Source organism: Macaca nemestrina, chromosome X (genome assembly GCF_043159975.1).
Source record: "Macaca nemestrina isolate mMacNem1 chromosome X, mMacNem.hap1, whole genome shotgun sequence".
Lineage (NCBI taxonomy): Eukaryota > Metazoa > Chordata > Mammalia > Primates > Cercopithecidae > Macaca > Macaca nemestrina.
The window spans coordinates 54,930,351-54,949,019 of record NC_092145.1 but is presented as its reverse complement, the minus strand read 5'-3'; the positions used below and the strand labels follow the sequence as shown (position 1 = coordinate 54,949,019).

The following is an 18,669-nucleotide window of genomic DNA, read 5'->3' as shown; positions in this document are numbered from 1 at the left end:
CACATTCCTTTGGCAGTATGGCCATTTTCACAATATTGATTCTTTCCATCCATGAGTATGGGATGTGTTTCCATTCGTTTGTGTCACCTATGATTTATTTCAGCAGTGTTTTGTAGTTTTCCTTGTAGACGTCTTTCACCTGCATGGTAAATTATATTCCTAGTTTTTTCCTCAGCTATTGTCAAAGGGATTGAGTTCTGGATTTGATTCTTAGCTTGGTCTTTGTGTATAGCAGTGCTACTGATTCGTGTACATTGATTCTGTAACTTGAGACTTTATTGAATTCTTTTACCAATTCTAGGAGTCCTTTGGGAAAGTCTTTGGGGTTTTCTAGGTATACAATCATATCATTGGCAAATAGCGAGTTTGACTTCCAAAAATAAGAGGTATAATATTTAAAGGGGACATTGGTGTGGAACTAGTCATGATTTGGGCCTGTGATTATGGCATTGTGTGATACTGAAATGTCTCCAGTTAGAGCACTTACTACCTGGGGTGGAGGGTACAGCGCTCTGCATTCTGTAAACCAGGGAACCTTTGTCTGAGGGATGCAAAAAGTCCCTGGAGTTGTAAGCAAAAGTATTTGTGTGTGCTTCTCCAATGCTAAAATTTAGTAGTTGCAACAGATACCATATGGTTCACAAAGCCTACAGTATTTATTATCTGGTCCTTTGCACAAAAAGTTTGCTGACCCTTGGCATTCAGAGTTGCATAGAATATATCAGTGCCTTTCAGGTAGTAAGGATAAGTATTGTTTGTGAAATGTTCATTTCAGAGCATGTGACACTGAATTGAGATGCAAAATGCATTTCTTAGTATGGAAAGCAAACAAAAAATTGAAAATCACTCTTGTAGTCTATGTTAAGGGATTGGATTTCATCTTAAGAGAAACCATTGTTGGGTTCTGAGCTGAGTTGTGATTTAACCAGTGTTGTGTTTCAGCAAGATCCCTCTGGCTACAGTATAAAGAATATGATAAAGAGAGGCAAGGTGAGTAAGAGACAGATTAGGAGACTATTTCCATCATCCAGCTGAGGGATGCTGAGGCCTGGGCCACTGTGGTAGCAGTGGGAATAAAGAAAGTTTATCAGACATTTTTGGAAAAGTTCCTGAGTATTGATTTAGGGGCATAAAATACCTCTGTCTTGGTCTCTGACAATATCCCTATTTTTCTGCTAAAAGGGAAAAAAAGAATGCTAGAAGGGCACTGGCAAAGCATCTCAGGGTTTACCATTGCATTTAACTCAGCTCTGACATCCAAAACCCTGAGAACTATATCCCAGTCTGAGAAGTGCTGGACCACTGAGGCAAATTAGGAAAACTTCAACAACAAAATATTTTAAATGGCTTGGTATTTAGCCTCTCTATATAGAGGCCTCCTTTGGAGAAGCTGGTCTACTCATTACGAGAGACTTTATGCATGTAGTTGGGATCATTCCTCCCCTCCCTTCCCATTTTTTTTTTAATCTGACCTCACTTCTTAGTTTAGCTCCGTGTCAGATCCCTTGCTAACTTAGAAGGGCCAGATAAAGGTCCTTTGGGGGCCTATCAACACCTCTTCAACTCCACTTGCACTATGAGGCAAGCATAAAAATCAATCCCTAGGCTTCTGATGGCCCAGTGCTTACAGTTGATTCAGTCACATTTCCCAGCTGATCATTCCACCCTCTGATCTCTTTCCTCGCAGTGGCCTGGGGTTTCAATTTCTTTTTCAAACATGCCTCCCCTACCCACTACCACTATAACCTTGCCTTAGCCATCAACCTCCCTCACCCTCAACTAACTTTCTGGATCTAAAAAAGTAGCCAAGACCTGTTGCTAACATATACTGGGATTGACTCCAACTGTGCTGACCTGTAACACACATGAATACATCCTTGACAGATTGCTTGAAACCCAGAGGGACAGATGAATATAGGGTTACCAGACCTTCATTTCAAGGGCTGTTGACTAGCTAGAGTGCACAGACTCTAAAAGGAGTCACAGTCCTGCCATGCACGACTAATGCAACTTGAAAGGCAGGCACTCGGTAGAGAAGGAGTAGGAACATGCCTAGGAGGCTGATCAAAAGCACCCTAGTCTGAAAATCCCACTGCTGCAATCACTTCTTTGGGCCATGACATTGGTTTCCCAAAGATCTCAGTTAAAACGTCAACATGTCCTCCAGGATGGATAAATGCCTTAAGACATTAGCACCATTACTACTCTAGCCAGGAAGAACTTATCATGTTGGTTGCTGATCCCTTAACAGTAATTGAAAAGAATAGTAATTCCTAAGTAGACAAACATGGATTTGAATCCTAGCTCTATCATTTAGTGTTCCTGTGGCCCTGGGCAAAATCCCCTAAGCTCTCTGAGTCTCAATTTATTTGTATATAAAATGGAGATATCAGTATTTACTACATAAGTTGCTGTAAGGATAAAATGGGATAATGTTTGTAAAGCGTGTTGCACATAGTAAGTGCTCATGAAAAGTCTTAGTACCTTAAGCCCTAGCACTCCCCACTCTGCCCAGGTCTTGAATGTCCGTGTTAAATGAGTTGCCCACCAAAAAATAGTAAATGGATGGAAGTGTCAGATATATACAAGCAGGTTATTTTTCAACGTGTAGAAAGGTTAAGACCTGAAACTCTCAAGGAATACCTCTCTGCTCCCATCCTAGAGAATTTTGTTCTCGAGATAAGAGCCCCACCCCTTTACAAGTGGTGGCAGTGCATTCAAGGTATACCTCTCTAAGGCATGTCCATACCCCCAAACCAAAATAATAAAAATGGTTACTCGTATCTTTGTCTCTGGAGCAGCTATCATCTCCTGTTGGAGAATGCCCTCTTACATATCAATTCCCATCACGGTTTCTTGACTTCACACACAGCATGTCAGTGACATATGTAAAATGTGTCACAAGCACTTTGGATAGTTTTAATAATGTATTTTGTTTTGTTTTATAAATTTGAATCGATTTGAGGTTATGCCTATAATCTTGCCACTCACCCACACTTAGGCAGAGTTACTGGTGTTGTCAATGACCTTGGATATGCCTGTGTTGCATATGTAAATGCCCTTCATCATGTGAGACTTTGTTTTTCTCTTGCTCATTCCTTGGAGGATCTTATTTTAGGATGGAGTTGCCATTTCCTTTCCAGCCCCTACCCCTGAAAAAAAGGTAGTTGAAATGTGGTCAAAGAAACATTTTCTTTGTGTTTTTGGTGTGAACTAACTCAGAAGCACTCATATAGCCTCCTATGACTTAATGTGCTCCAAGTCAGTCACAAAGCAGCCTCCTTCCAATATGCCTTTATGAACATCTGGGAGTCTGCGTGAACATCTGTACATACATCAGTATGTGTGACTCCATGTGTCCCAGCATGTCTGTGCTTGCATTCTGATGCAACACCTGTTAAACTATAGTACCAAATTGCTGGCTATTGCTGTGACTTTAGGGCTAATTCTGGAGAATAAGATGCAATCTCAATTTAATACAGGTGGATAGAGATAACAGGAAGATGGAGATCCAGGGAGACAGTAGATTTCCTTGAGATCATTTTTAATTGTCCGGAGAGAATAGGTCATGCTGAAGCAATTTAGCCTTTAACCACTAATGGCACTATTTGGAAATGTTCTGCCATGCTCCTGTTTTTCCTCTACTCTTGATTTTTTTTCTGCCAGTCGCAGGCAGAATGAATACTTACAGTCCAAGTGCTAAGTCCCAGAGAATAATGGCTTGGATAAAGAAAGCTTGTCAGGGTTTTCTCTGCAGCCTTGTTCTGTGCAAAGTCAGAGCCTCTCCTGTTGCTTCACTTTCAAACCTGAAGGCATCAAAGGGGCAGCCAGGTCATCTTTGTTTTAAACTCTCTTTTCCCCTGCTGTCAGCCTCTACTATTTCTCACCTTTTTTAAAATTAATTCTTCAGAGAAGTCTCACTGTGAAGTTGCCCTGAAATGATTTATTTTAAAGAATGGCTTTAGCACTCTTGTTTAAAGTACCATCCAGGAAAGTCTTTACCATTCCAGATATGTTTGGGTCTCCCTCCTCAGGCAACGGTATTCACTGGGGTAGGAAGGAGAGGAGGTGCTCAGGAAATAGCTGGAACCTGCTGGAGGAAGAGCCCACCCCCCCCCCCCCCGGCTTAGTTGGAGGTCGTGAATGCTGTGAAATGGAAAAGGCAAAAGGATCCCTTGGGGTCTGAACATCAATGACTCCACTAAGGACTGGTGACCTCTTAGGTCTAAGAGTCGCTTCCCGCGAGCCAACAAACACTCTCTGAAACACATTCCACCAGACACTCAATAATTTTTCCATAATAGCCTTTAATACTAAAATGCATTAAATTTTTGAAGCAGAGAAAACACATTTAAAGGGGGAAACAGAGAACCACCAGATAAAAGGAAACAATGTGGCAGATAACACCATTTGAAACATAACTGTAATAATTTAATAAAGCTGCTTTATCATCTTCATAAAATAGACAGTGGTGATTCTTTTTTGTCTTTTTTCTTTTTACAACGATTCAATCACTGTGAAAATGTACATAACATACAGATCAGCATATACAACAATTTCATCTTCATATAATCAGCAACAGAGACTGCTTAATGAGACATACTGTACTTGCATCCCTCCAAATTTCCACCCTGGTTTGACAGGTAAACAGTAATAGTGTCATCAGGCTCATTCCCCTCACTAGAGGAGCGAAGGCGTAAGCCTTTTGCAACTAATACCTTAGCATTCAAATAGCACAAGGAGGTATTTGTTGCTGATTTCTAGCTTGAGCTAGTCTGGCTCTTGGTCATTAAAGTCTGTATCCTAGCCTTCCTCAGCTGAACGCCAGCCAGTGCCAGTAAAAATCTACTTAACCAGTGCTGTAATGGTGTTAGCTAGTTTGTTTGCTAAGGTTGACAGCAACTTTCAGTTAGTAACAAGGTCATCTTGAATTGCCAACACAGCTGGATCAACAGTCAGCATCATCAGTTTTCCCTAATGACCTACAATGCTTTCCAATCAAGATCAGGTGTTTGTGGGTTTGTCTTTACCAAGAGCGCCTTCCAATCTATACATCAGACAAGGTGGTAAATTTTCTTTGTTTCACAAAAGCAATATGATTCCTATTTGAAATTAATTCACTTTTGCACAACAAGTGACCCACGGGCCAATTCCAGCGGCACAAGAAAACAAAGAGAGCTGCAACAACTTCATTAGGACAATGTGTTTTGCTCTGGAATATTTCATTATCAATATAAAGCCACCCGGTCCCAGCCCCACCCCCACACATCCCCTTTGAATATTACTTTGTTACATACTTAAACTAAAGAACAACATCTCAATACACTTCAGTGTCAGCAGATACAATTTGACTCATGAAATGACATCCTTAAATGTAATTTTACCAAGAAGGCAAACACTAGGACTGTATACAATGGATTTCTTAAGCTCATTTATGCCAGTTTTTCAAAGTCAATAAGGGTCTTCCTACCTGGGGTAAAGAGCCAAGTGGACCAAACTTGTCAGAATGCTTTGGGGGAACATTCAACATCAAAATGATCCCCAGAAAGTGGATTGGAATTCCAGCCAAAACTGCTATTATGTACAATAATAATCCTTTTCCACTCTGGATGCCCAATCGAGCTATCCCCTTCACCCTGCCTCTCCCTAAATTGCCCTTTGTCCTTGCTGCTTCAAGTGGACCACTTCTGTTTTGCTTTTTTTAATATGATAGGGCTATAGGGAAAAGTCAGCTAAACTCCCTTCATAAAATCAGTCAGTCATATGCTGAAGTAACACTATCAAGATGATACTCTGGTAGGTTCCAATTTTCAGAGACCTAAATTGTATTTTTTAAAAATATTTTTGATTAGAGATCAGTGGATCACTGAGTGAACAAATTTGTCTAAATGAACACCTTAGGTGCAATTAGCTCTATCAGGCAGGTTTCCACTACAGAAGTGGTACTCGAAGTACGGTCCCTGGATCAGCTGCATCAGTATCATCTGGGAATTTTTACACATGCAAAAATGCAGACCCCACCCCAGACCAACTGAACTGAAAACTCAGGGAACTATCAACCTGTGCTTTAACAAGCTCTCAACCTTTAATGGGCAACTGATTCATAAGTATTTTTGGACCCCACCCCCAGAATTTTTTATTCAATTGGTCTAGGTGGGGATAGAGAATTAGCACTTCTAACAAGTCCCCAAGTAATGTTGTTGCTGCAGATCCAGGAACTACACTTGAGAACCACTGCTCTACAGAAACTGCAGGATCCTTTGGGGGCCCATTATCTATTTCAGCAATAGGGTGGGCCATAATTTACTCTACTGGCTTTAAGAGGATCAAAGGGATGGTAAGTTTAATTCTGAACAGGTTCACAGATTAGTCCCTAAAGGGAAGAGAAAAAAGGGATTCCACATGGCATTGCCCCCTTCTCCTTTGTTATGTTGTATATCCCCATATTTGGAGGAAAGCAATCAATGTAAACCAAACCCCTTATTTTGGATGAAGAAGTTCACCTGTCTGGGGAAGGATGAAGAAGTTTACCTGTCTGGGGAATTGCCAAAGCAGTTATCATTAAAGTATGTCACACTTCAACACCAACTCCTCCTTAAAAGGGACATCAGAATAAACGGAATAGAACTGCCTAGGACTTAGGAACCAAAATCACTCCCTTGAGTTTACGTGTGCAACATGTTTAGAGAACGAAAAGGAAGAATATTTGGCCCTGTGGACCTTGTAGCTTTTCACCAGACATGCCAAAAAGGAGAAGGTGGGGCGGGGGGCGGGGGAGTGGGGATACATGAGCCAAAGGGAAATTTAGGATCCTTGCTCAGAATGCCTATTTGCAGGTACAGCCTGCCTACAAAACCAGTTTAGTTTACAAAGCCCTCCTAGTATGCACTTGTGCTTCTGAGAGGACAATTTCTTAATGAGAGGAATTCTCTGAACATGCTCAGTGAGGTTTGGAAGCCAAAAAAAATCTGACTGCCCACTGAGAACAAGGTATTTGGATAGGGAAGAAGGATGGATCTATAACTTGAAGATGAATTATGAAAAGAAATGAAGAAAACTCAAAAGAAAAGCAAAATCAATGCCAATGCCACTCTAACCATTTAAAACTTGGTTGGTAAGAGGCATGGCAGCCAGTGGCTTCTCTGGCTCAACAGCCACGTGACAATTAATGTTCCCACTTTCCACAATCTTTTCTGCTCCCTCGTTCCCACTGAGCATAGCAAGAAATACACCTGTAGAAAACTGTAGAGTCTGACTTCAAAGTGACCTTGAAATGGCAGCTAATAACATATCAGGATGGATCAGGGTGAGAAACAGTCTAAATTCTATATAGGCAGCCATCATAACTTAAAGGGGAAATTTAAAAAAAAATTTTAATGTGTTAATCAAATAGTCACTTGCAAAGAGAAATAAATACTTAATTCAAAATCTACTACCAAAATGAAATAAATCAGAGGGAGAAAACTGTATGAGAGGCAATGAAATGAGGAAAAATGAAGATGTTATGGTAATTCATCCTTAATTGTGTCAGTTTCAGAAGGAAATTTGCAGCCACACCAATATTTTGCATGAGGTAGTATTCAGCACTGAATAAGAAATAAGGATGGATTTGTAGCTTCATTATAAGTTCTTTTTCAGAAATGTTCTCCCCTACCTAACCCCATCCCTACTGCCTTACCCACCCCCTCCCTCAAAACCCTTCTCCCTCCCGTAAAAGAAAATACTCCTAGTAATGTGTAAAGCTAGGAACTCAGGCAAAAATAAGTAAAACATTCAAAAGAGCTGACTTATCTACCTAAACTTAAGAAAATAAATCCTCTTTTGCATTCTAGTGATCTAACCTCTAGGCCTTCTCTCTGTGTACTCTTGAATTTCAAAAAATGAAACAAATGAAAACAGAACCATAAAACTTGTTTCTCTAGAAACAACTCTCTTAAGACCAAGGCAGAACAAAGGTGACATATTTCTTTAGTTTATTTTTAAATAATGAACTCTTAGGCTGCAAAAATACTATGTGGGCTAGTGAATATTAATAGACAAAAGATAAATGGGGGAGTTAGAGGAATGTTAAAACAGAAAAAAAAGGATGTACAGTTTAATTTAAAAAGGGTGTATTCCTAGCCTACAGCAAAAAGAGTTGGCTAAATCTAAAGGATTTTTATTTTAATATTTTCTTGTTCACATTTTTAATCAAAAAAGTATTAGTCATAAAAAGACGAGTTCAAGTGTCTGAGTGTCTCCGTTTAGAAGGCACAGTAATGGGATTAGCGATGCTGTTACCTGTTACCTGTCTTTTCCAAAATGTACACTTTGTACTGCTTACTCTATCCCTATGTATAAGCCTAAGATACAGAGCAACATGGAGTTCTCAATTCCAGCCCATGACGTGCTTTGCAGTCTAATTCTAATCATGATTGGGAAACACTGAATCAGGAAGTGTGTGTCTGAAGAGATGCTAATTTAGATCTTAAAATAGATTCAGTCATCTTCAGTTTTAGATGATTGGAGAGAGGGAATTTCTAAGCCTGGAAACATAACTTCAGGAGCAACTTTCCTGTTCAGGGCCTGAAAATTTAAAAGATGGATGTCATAAAACTTTCAGCACAGTATTTCTGACAACTGCAAATTAGAGAGCAGCCTATCCAAAAATGACTTTCTGCAATGATCTATCATGGACCTGGGCAGACCACCGAAAGGCAGGAAAAATACTTTGCAAAGTGGTGAGCAATCACTACATGAGTTAAAAAACGTGAGTATTCTCCAAGTACTCAATCTATATGCGTGGTGTTGCTCATTCATTTGCTGTCTCAGTTGTTTGCACTGTTTTTGTCTGTAGTTTTATTATTTTTTTAAGAAAAAGAAAACACCAACCTTTAAAAGCCTTTTGCCATCACCACACACATAGCAATTTGCAATATCAAATACAACAATAGCACAGCTAGCAAAAGGGTTTTTAAAGCAGGGGTGTCCACAGCAAAGTAGCGGCATTGGGAAGTACTCGAGCTTCAGAAACAACCTTTTGGGGGCTCAATTTCACATCACTGAATCAATGAATAGTACACAATAAATGACCATTAACTTGTCTACACTACAAAAAACAGTGGCGGGCTTATTAAAGGTGTCCAGAGCTTTTTTTTTTTTTTTTTTTTTTTCACTTTTTGCTTTTTTAAATGTAATCCTCCACAAACAATGGTAATTTATATTATAATTTTGACATAGAAAAATATATAAATTCAAACACTTAATACATAATACTTTTCACAACTGAATTTGTCTCTGTTTCCCCAACATCAAGGCCCCATGAACAACTCACGCCAAAGCTAATTTGCTCCAACTGAACACCCCTGCCGCCTGTTGAAACAAGGGATTGTCACGGAATGATAGTCACCTATAAACAATACATTTAGGAAAAGCTCTGAAATATAGCCACTCAAGAACCAACCATTGGTGAGCAATTAAAACAAGAAGCTCCTGCTTCTTCACTAGCCACTGTGGTTTCTTTCTCTTCTTCCCGGAGACTGGTTTAGAGAACGATATCCTTCAGACGCTTCACACCAGGGGACTCTTTGTGGCGACCTTCCTTCAGAATGGGGTTGACCTCGTGCATGACTTTCTCGCTGTCAGCTCCACGGGGCTCAGCTTCAGAGGGACGAGCAGGGCCATTGTTGACATTGCTGACATACTGCTCCAGATCACGGGCCGGGGGAGCCAGGGCAATGGTGTAAGACACGGAAGGCTTGGTGGGCAGAGGGCTCTTGAGGTGCAGGGGGGAGGTGACAGGGCTAATCGCCTCACAGCCATTGCCTGCCTCCCGGATAACGCTGCTGACCTTGGGGCTGCAGATGGTCACATCGACAGTCCTCTTGCCTTTCAGGGTGGGCCTCTCCTCAGCCGGGTGGTCGCTGACATCTTTGCCAAAGGTTGCGAAAGTCCGTTTGGTGGGGCCGCAGTCGTCATAAGCCTCAACATCAGCAGCAGTAGCTTCAATAGACAGCGCGATGATGTTCCTCACATGCTCAGGGGACTTGGAACGGATGGGCATGGGGTTCCGGGGCATCCAGCACCTGTCAGAGTGGCCAAGAATCCGGCATTCTTCCCGGCAATGAAATCCTTCATTCTGATCTGTTTGGGAAAAAGAAAATATCAATTTCATCAGCTTTTCCCAGGAATCATTGTTACTCCCCAGTGCTCTGGTTTCTTAGATATCCACAGGCCCTTCTGGGAAATGGCACTTTTAGGTAGTCCTTTATTGCCTTTTGGGACAAGTGTGAAGAATTGGATTTTTAAAAGGCTGTAGATCTCCCTCTATGTACATCCTTTTTAAGGTTCCCACTACTGACAAAACAAAAAACCTAAAGGGAAACACATTATGATGAAAACACATATATATTCTAAAGTTCATCTGGAGTGTCAAGGTGCTGAGAGTCAGCATTTTAATCAACAGCTCCTGCTAAAAATCACCTATGTTTGAAACTGGATTCAGCAGATGAGGGAGCGGAGGCAGGGAAGGGAATCCAAGTGTCAGTATATTTAAGAAGCCTTGGCCATATTTTTGAACAACAGCACTGCCGAACACCCTTCCACTCTACCCATCACTGATACACAGTGCTTAATTTAAGTTTAGATTGATATCCTACTCTCTGTGAAAGCCCAATCACACCCCTTCTTTTTGACCACCAGTCCCACCGGCCAATCTCCTCACTATGCCACTTCCATGACTTGATTTCCCATCAGAAGGAATAAACTGAGATCCCTTCTTTCCAGCTGACCCATAAGCTTCAACTGGCCCTATGCAAACATCAGTCACATGTTGGGCATTGTTAATTAGACCCAACTAGCCATCCCTCCTTATCTTTCTTATCTGCAGTTTTGTTAGAGAAATATTTCTTAAAGAAATCTTTCATGGATTATTTTAACTCCATCCTGGAAGATCTCAGCAGTTACAATTCACAATTATTGGGGAGACATAGATTTATCTTTCCAGGTCAGGTTCACTAAGGGTTAAAGTTTCAATTTGGCTCTCAGAGAGGCTTACTACACAGGCTTTACCAAGGCATGGACCCAGGGTTAACTTCTGCCTGTCACTGGAAAACTGTTAATCTCAATGTTTGTTTTCTAGCCTCAGTTTTCCAGATCTATTTATATTTATGTTACATTCTTGCAAGAATTTTCATTAGGACGACCTAATGAAAATTTTCATCGCATTGCACAATGCATCAAAATAGGAGCAGCTTAACATTTACAGAAAATATATATATATATACATATGTATATAGAATATATATATTTATGCTGTGACTGATTTTTTGCAGGGGGAAGATGTCTGCAATTCAGAGTCTTACTTGGCATCAGACTGGATATAACACACCTTCCTTGTATACCTGTATTTCTATATTTTTGGTGTTTTTTTGCTTGCTTCTTCATTGTTTTTAAAGAGTAAATGGCATAGCAGAGCAACGTACTGCTATGCCTCATTCATTAAAGGTTCTTTGGTGAAGGGGCACAAGGCAGAGGGCTCAAGGAATAATGGTTGAATTGGCTGTACACTTCATTATTTGGAGGAAAGACATTAGAAGCCTGTTAAATATCAAGGACTTAATCCAAGCTAAATCCAGCTTTCAACACAATTCTGGGCATGGCCCTTGACCTCATTTAAGCTACTTAAAAGCAAACTAAAGACAAGATCTCTTCAGTGTACCTGGACATAATTTGCCAATTTATCTTTAAGATGGGCACTTCTATCCCCCTTTCAGTGCTGGGGAACGAAACACTCAGAATTTTGCACAGTGGAACCAAATAACAAATGAACAACATGGCAAACAGGAAAAGTGCCTTCCACATAGATAGGACAATGTTTCTGCAAACTCCAGCACAGTTCCACATCAGGCTGCATGGCCACTTCTGCAAAATGAAAGGTCAAGGCCCTTTCTCTGCCCCTTCCCTGCAAACTCTCTGTGTTGCCATCTGATACCCTATTATCATTCAACATGCATGTACCTGGGAGGCAGAAAATATGAAAGTAAGGGAAGCATTTTGGGATATACTTGAGAAGCACTTTGTGTAGACTAAACAGTATGAGTGGAAGAGTTAGTTGATCTACTTTTAATCAGTTTCCTCCAAATATAGTGCTTTCCACAGGAGGTCCCAAGATCCCTCAGGTAGAATGGAAGTCACATCTTTAGGGTTTCTCAGTAAGCTGTGTTTGCCTCTTCACCTCTTCTGAGGCCTATCTGGTAACTTTCCAAACAATACCTCTAAAAAATTAGTGAAAGTGTTTCAGGGTAGAGAGAGTAAGCAGTTGCAGGTGAGGGAAAAGTTCAATAAATTATTTCCATTTCTACAAATCAGAGTAAAAATCCCTGGAAGCCAGCAAAAAATGTCCAGAAGGCTATAAGATCTCTGTCCTTTTTGTCCCTAACTGAAAGGCATAAAAGCATAAAGACCTAACCCTTGAGCCCTGAAACCATGGACATATGATCAACTAAGAAAAGAAAATCCCAGCCAAGATTAAGACTGATATTTCATGCCACTTGCTCACACTTCTAAAGTAGAACAGTAGTGAAGTACAATTGAGTAGAATCTGCCCAATGTCCTCAACATGAAGCTCAACATTTCTTTGAGTTTTTTTAATATGAAGTGACTGTCCTCTAATTTTGAGGTTCAGTTTTTTTCAACACCATTCAATAGGAGAATGCCACCCATGTGTCACCCTGAATCCGAGTACGGTGCTCCTTCCCTGTACTAGGCTGCCTCAAATGAACAGCACGAGGAGACTTGAATCCCAGAATACAGGGAGGGAGAATAGAGAGCCCAGAGACAGACACCTCCAAGATCTAATAAATCTAGGAAGACCAGAGCAGGGAATTCAATCTTCTCTGAGGCTTCTCTGCATAGACAGTACTTGCCTTCAGCTGCCCCACTGTCTAAATGAAACAATCACTGTTGGGAAAAGGGAAATGTAGACTAACTCAGGACACACCCAACAATGCAATCAGTCTAAGCTTCCCCACCAAGCTCCCTGAGCCTACCTCAGCTCCATGTGAGCTGGACTCATATGCAGTTTTCTCAGATTACTTATGTAAACTTATATGCACTGCCCTTACCTCATGCAAGTGAAGACTTGAATCTAAGAGATTCTTTTACTCACAATGTCTCATCCTTGGCTTGGATCTGATACCTATATACTTTTTTAAGTCCTTACCAAGGGCACTGAGTTGCTGTTTCTTATTTTTGTGTTTCAGATATTTTGTCACATTTTTGTCTATACAGTTACAATGAAGTCTAACTTAGCTTAAGTATGTTTATAGCCACTTTATATATGAAGTAAAAATGGTTAATATAGACAGGCAGGAAGAGCATCTCTGCCCAGCACAGGGTAATTTACATTCATAAATATACTGCAGATGAATTACCTTTCAAAAATCAAAATTTCAGTTTAGTAAAGAAATTGTGTAGTAAATGTGAGAAAGTCACAATACAAAGCCCCTTAAAAGTAGCAATGAAGACAGACCAGATGTAAAAAAATAAAAATAAAAAAGACTACTTCTGTAACTGTATAGGACTTGTAAAGATTATGTGCCAGCCTTCATGTAGTTTAGTGGCTGGGAAGGGAGTTATGAGACTAGAGAAGAACCATTTTGTAGCATCACAAACTGTCAAGGTGCTGGCTCCAGCTTACATAGAGAGGTGGGCTAACAATTCACTAATTTCCTGCTAAGATTCTTCTTATGAGCCTATTTGTGACTTGATACTTTGCTACATTTTTATCTGAAAGTTCTGACCTGAACCTAGGCAAAGCAAAATATGGCATTCTAAAATCCACATGTAGTTGTGGAAATTCATGTATAGATGAATGAAGGCAGGCATCTTTAATTTAAACATAATCATGATTAGGGTTGACTGACGAATTTGTAAATTGGTTTTCCCTGCTTCTGAAGTTGTTCCTAGGATTTGCAAAACAAACAAGAAAAAGAGAGTGCATAAATTTGGAAGAGGAACATAGATCTTGAGACCAGAGAACTCCTTAGTTCAAAACAAATCTGATTATTTTAGACCATAAAAAAATACAGAAAAAAGTGAAAGTTTCTTCAATCCACATGGTAATAAGTATTTGGGGGTCACAATTTGTCATCAGGAAACTTGGTGAGAGAATCCCAAAACCCCTGGCAAAAAAAAAAAAAAAACAAAAAAAACCCCAAAAAACTAAAGCATCAGTCTTGTCAGGGTACAAGAGGCAAAAGAGGCAGTAATACAGTAATGACTAACTCATGATGGATTAAGGAAGTAATTCAAATAGAAAAAGACCAGAATATGTTATTTTGTGCAGATAATAGCAAAACTTTATGCAGCAATTACTACTCTCCTCAGGATATGAAACTGCCGTCTCCTCAGATGTGGGCAAACAATGTACTTCCACACTAGAAAGAGCCTACCCATGGTCCCCACCAAAGTAATAAAAGAAAATGATGAAAACCTCATTTCAGGCTTTGCTAAAACTTTCAAAGTCCTGGTGGGATAGATGAGCTAAGAGGCTCTGCTGGGCTTGTATAGATATCCAGTCACAATGGATGTGTTCGATAACGCTGGCAGTTCTTTACTGTGATTCAGAGTTCGGGTGTATTAACTCAAAGATCCTAATGATCACAGACAAAAATCCAACACTAAAATAGTTCAAGGTTACAGTTACAAGAGCAATATGTTTCCTCTTCAGAAATAATCTGCAACCAATGAAGCAGAAAGAAAAAAGTTAAAGTGAGTTCCAGTTCCTGAGAGCTCAAGTAATTGGCTACTTCTAAGTGGCAGCAGTAATAGAACCAGCAAGCAAGTGATGTGCATATCAGAAAAGCTTCCTGAATTGTACTCTTATACATCTACTTAGCTTATTCTGCATCACCTCATGAACAAGACAATCTGTAACCAAAGAAGGGCCATTTTTTTGTGAGATATAATGGAAGAGATTATGGCAATGATTATGAAGAAGTTTAGTGGTGTTAAAATTGGTCACATGTGCCTAATCAAGGAAATATAACTGTTGAGAAGTCCACCTCCCACCCTTGACCTATCTAACACCTACTCGATGAAGCAGAGATAACTAATTACCTGCCAAATATCTTTATCTGTTTTTGTTAAATAGAAACAAAGCCCCATTTCTGTTAGGGATGGCAATGTGCTCAGCTAAAAGAAACTACATTTCATAGGCTCCCTTGTAGACAAGGGTGGCCATGTAACATAAGATTGGACCAATGTTATAAAGCAAGATGTTAAGAAAATTCCTTAAAAGGGGAGAGCTGACTTAGGTAGGAGACTATTTTGTCTTTATTCCTTCCTGCTTTGTCCTGTCTGGAATGGAGACATAATGGCTGGTGCTGCAACATTCGTCTTACTACCATGAGGCAACCCTGAAGATAGAAGCCATGTGCCTGTGGGTGGCAGAATAGAAAGATATAAGGACCTTGGGTTATTAAAGATACTGTAGAGCTACCCTCACCAGACTTGAACTTCTTTAACAAGAGGAAAAATAAATCTCTCTTATTTAAGGCATTGATTTATTTTCTTTAGTAGGAGAGGGGTTTCTTTATTACTAGCAGTTAAACACAATTCATGATTAATACATTATCCCTGAAATCTCCATTTAAATTTCACTTCCCCAGGGAGTCCTTCTGTGATCCTTTAGACTAAGGTAGATCTCATAGCACTTCCCTTTTATGACATTCATCACATGCGTAATTACAGTTGACCCTTGAACAACATGAGTTTGAAATTGCATGGGTCCATTTACAGGTAGATTTTTAAAAATAAATATGGTCAGCCCTCTGTAGCTGCAGGTTCTGCATCTGTCGCAACATGTGAATAGAAAATACAACTTGTGTGGGATGCAAAACCCTCAGATTTGTAGGGTCAACTTTTCATTTATCCACAGGTTCCACCAGATTCCCCAGGGCAAACTGCAGGACTTGAGCATGCACAGATTTTCGTATCCTCAGGAGTCCTGGAACCAATCCTCCATGGATGCCAAGAGACAACTGTACTTGTTTAATGTCTATATTTTCTGCCACCTTTTAAGCTCTGGATGAGCAAAGATTACATCTATCTCAACCTAGCAAAGCGTCCAGCACAGAGCTGTCATTAAACTGTCAATAATAGTTCAATTTAATTGAATGAAAAATGCACAGAAGGAAGGAAGAATCTTGGTCAACGCCCCAGATACTGTCCGACCCCAGATACTGTGCAACTCCTAAAAGTGGAAATAACTATTTTATCATAAACACTACAGAAACCTACAAAGTAAACTATGTAGCTTTGTCACAGGCAGTAAATTTAGAACTTTTGAGAAACATTAAGTGTCCTCTTAGCCTCTGTGTGGTTTCCTGCACACTATATACAGGCGTTAGAGAGATCTAGTACCGAGAGATCTAGTACCCTCTAACATTCAGTTGAAAATACATTTGCCATAGATCTGCAAGTTTTCTATCCTAACAATAGTTAATAGTGCTCTCTCCTGCACTATTAGTGATCCCATCTCTGTAACTTAACAAGGCAAGTAGGGCAGCAACGGGCTCAAAGGAAAAGGAAGGAAATGGAAGAAGGAAGGAAGGAAAGAAGGAAATAAAATATTGCCAAGGCTTTAGGCATTTTATTTTGGTTTTGATATGATTGATACCTTGAGGATTGGGCTTATTTGAGTGTTTAGATATCATATGGAAAATATCTGTTACGTATCTAGCAAAAATTCAATATGGGCATAATGACAACTCCCTAGAGCCCTCCCAGGCTGTAATGTTGCACGGGGCTTACAGTCATATTCTAAAGTAAAAGTTTAGCACAAAAAAAAGATGATATTCCATCTGTAAAACATTCAAGGGAACACCAGTGAAGGCTGAGATATTTGTAGACACTCATGAACCAATGACACCAAGCTATCCTGTAGTCACTCTAAGTGACAAGAAGTACATCACAAATTACACTACAAACAACTACTTGTCTCTTTTTCACTCCCTTCTTCCCTTTTTTCCAGCAATTTTCTCCACTTTTGGTTGCTCCCTAAAACTTTCTTTTTGTTCTCCTGTTTCCTAGCCTCCTCCTTGTTAGCAGCCCTCCCCTACAACACTATGGAATGACAGACATCAGGCAGAAGGGAAAGGATGCCAGCACTGATTGGCATTCAAAACACTGATGTGGTATTACTTGACAGATGCCAAAAAGTGCCATCCAAGAACCAGCCCTTGTAGCATGGAGAAAAATTTCCACATTTTTCATTAATCTGGATACATGCATTAAAAAATGCCTGTTAAAATAAGATGATCCAGCATCCACACTACAATACTGCAGCTGATACACTCTGGAAAGCATCACCTCCTGGCTGGAGGCCAATCAACACAAAACCAGTGCACTAAACAAAAATACAGCCAAGGACCCTCACAGAGTCCACTTCACTCTCCTGCTACCTCCACTGGAGCAGGTGCCAATATCCATGACCGAAAGACCTGAAGAGAGATCATGTCACAGGACTTTCTGCAGACACTCCCCAGTACCAGCCCATAGCCTGGTAGCTCCACTGGGTGGCTAGACCCAGAAGAGAAAGAACGATCACTGCAGTTTGGCTCTCAGGAATCCCCATCCCTAGGGGAAGGGGGAGAATACTACATCAAGGGAGCACCCCATGGGACAAAAGAATGTGAACAGCAGCCCTTGAGTCCTAGATCTTCCTTCTGACGCAGTCTACACAAATGAGAAGGAACCAGAAAAACTATTCTGGTAATATGACAAAACAAGGTTCTTTAACACCCTCAAAAGATTACACTAGCTCACTAGCAATGGATCCAAACCAAGAAGAAATCTCTGAATTGCCAGAAAAAAAAAAAAAAATTCAGAAAGTCGATTATTAAGCTAACCAAAGCGGCTCCAGAAAAAAGGTGAAGTCCAACTTAAATAAATCAAAACCATGACACAAGATAAGATATGAAAGGAAAAGTCTTCAGTGAAATAGATAGCATAACAAAAAAACAATCACAACTTCTGGAAATCAAGGACACACTTAGAGAAATGCAAAATGCACTGGAAAGTCTCAGCAATAGAATTGAACAATAGAAGAAAGAACTTCAGAGCTCAAAGACAAGGTTTTTGAATTAACCCAATCTATCAAAGAAAAAGAAAAAAGAATTTTAAAAAATGAACAAAACCTCCAAGAAGTTTGAGACTATGTTAAGCATCCAAACCAAAGAATAATGGGTGTTTCCAAGGAAGAAGAGAAATCTACAAGGTTGGAAAACATATTTGAGGGAATAATCGAGGAAAACTTCCCCAGCCTTGCTAGAGATCTAGACATCCAAATGCAAGGAGCTCAAAGAACACCTGGGAAATTCATTGCAAAAAGATCATCACCTAGGCACATAGTCATTAGGTTATCTGAAATCAAGACAAAGAAAAGAATCATAAGAGCTGTGAGGCAAAAGCATCAGGTAACCTATAAAGGAAAACCTATCAGAATAATAGCAGATTTCTCAGCAGAAACCCTACAAGCTATAAGGGATTGGGGTTCTATTTTTAGCCTCCTTAAACGAAACAATTATCAGCCAAGAATTTTGTATCCAGTGAAACTAAGCTTAATAAATGAAGGAAAGATACAGTCTTTTCAGACAAATGCTGAGAGAATTTGCCACTACCAAGCCG

General features: G+C 40.0%; 1 protein-coding gene across 4 annotated transcripts in view; it reads right to left on the bottom strand.

Annotated features, from left to right (window-relative positions):
• Positions 1-6,298: 6,298 nt before the first annotated feature.
• The window catches only part of LOC105499288 (protocadherin 19), a 115,773-nt gene continuing 103,402 nt past the window's right edge, over positions 6,299-18,669 (bottom strand). For all 4 annotated transcript variants that reach the window (XM_011771801.3, XM_071089143.1, XM_011771803.3 and 1 more), the window contains one exon: positions 6,299-10,122. In XM_011771801.3, the coding sequence (XP_011770103.1) occupies positions 9,524-10,122 (599 nt within the window). In that variant the 3' untranslated portion in view covers positions 6,299-9,523. The remainder of the gene's footprint in view (positions 10,123-18,669) is intronic.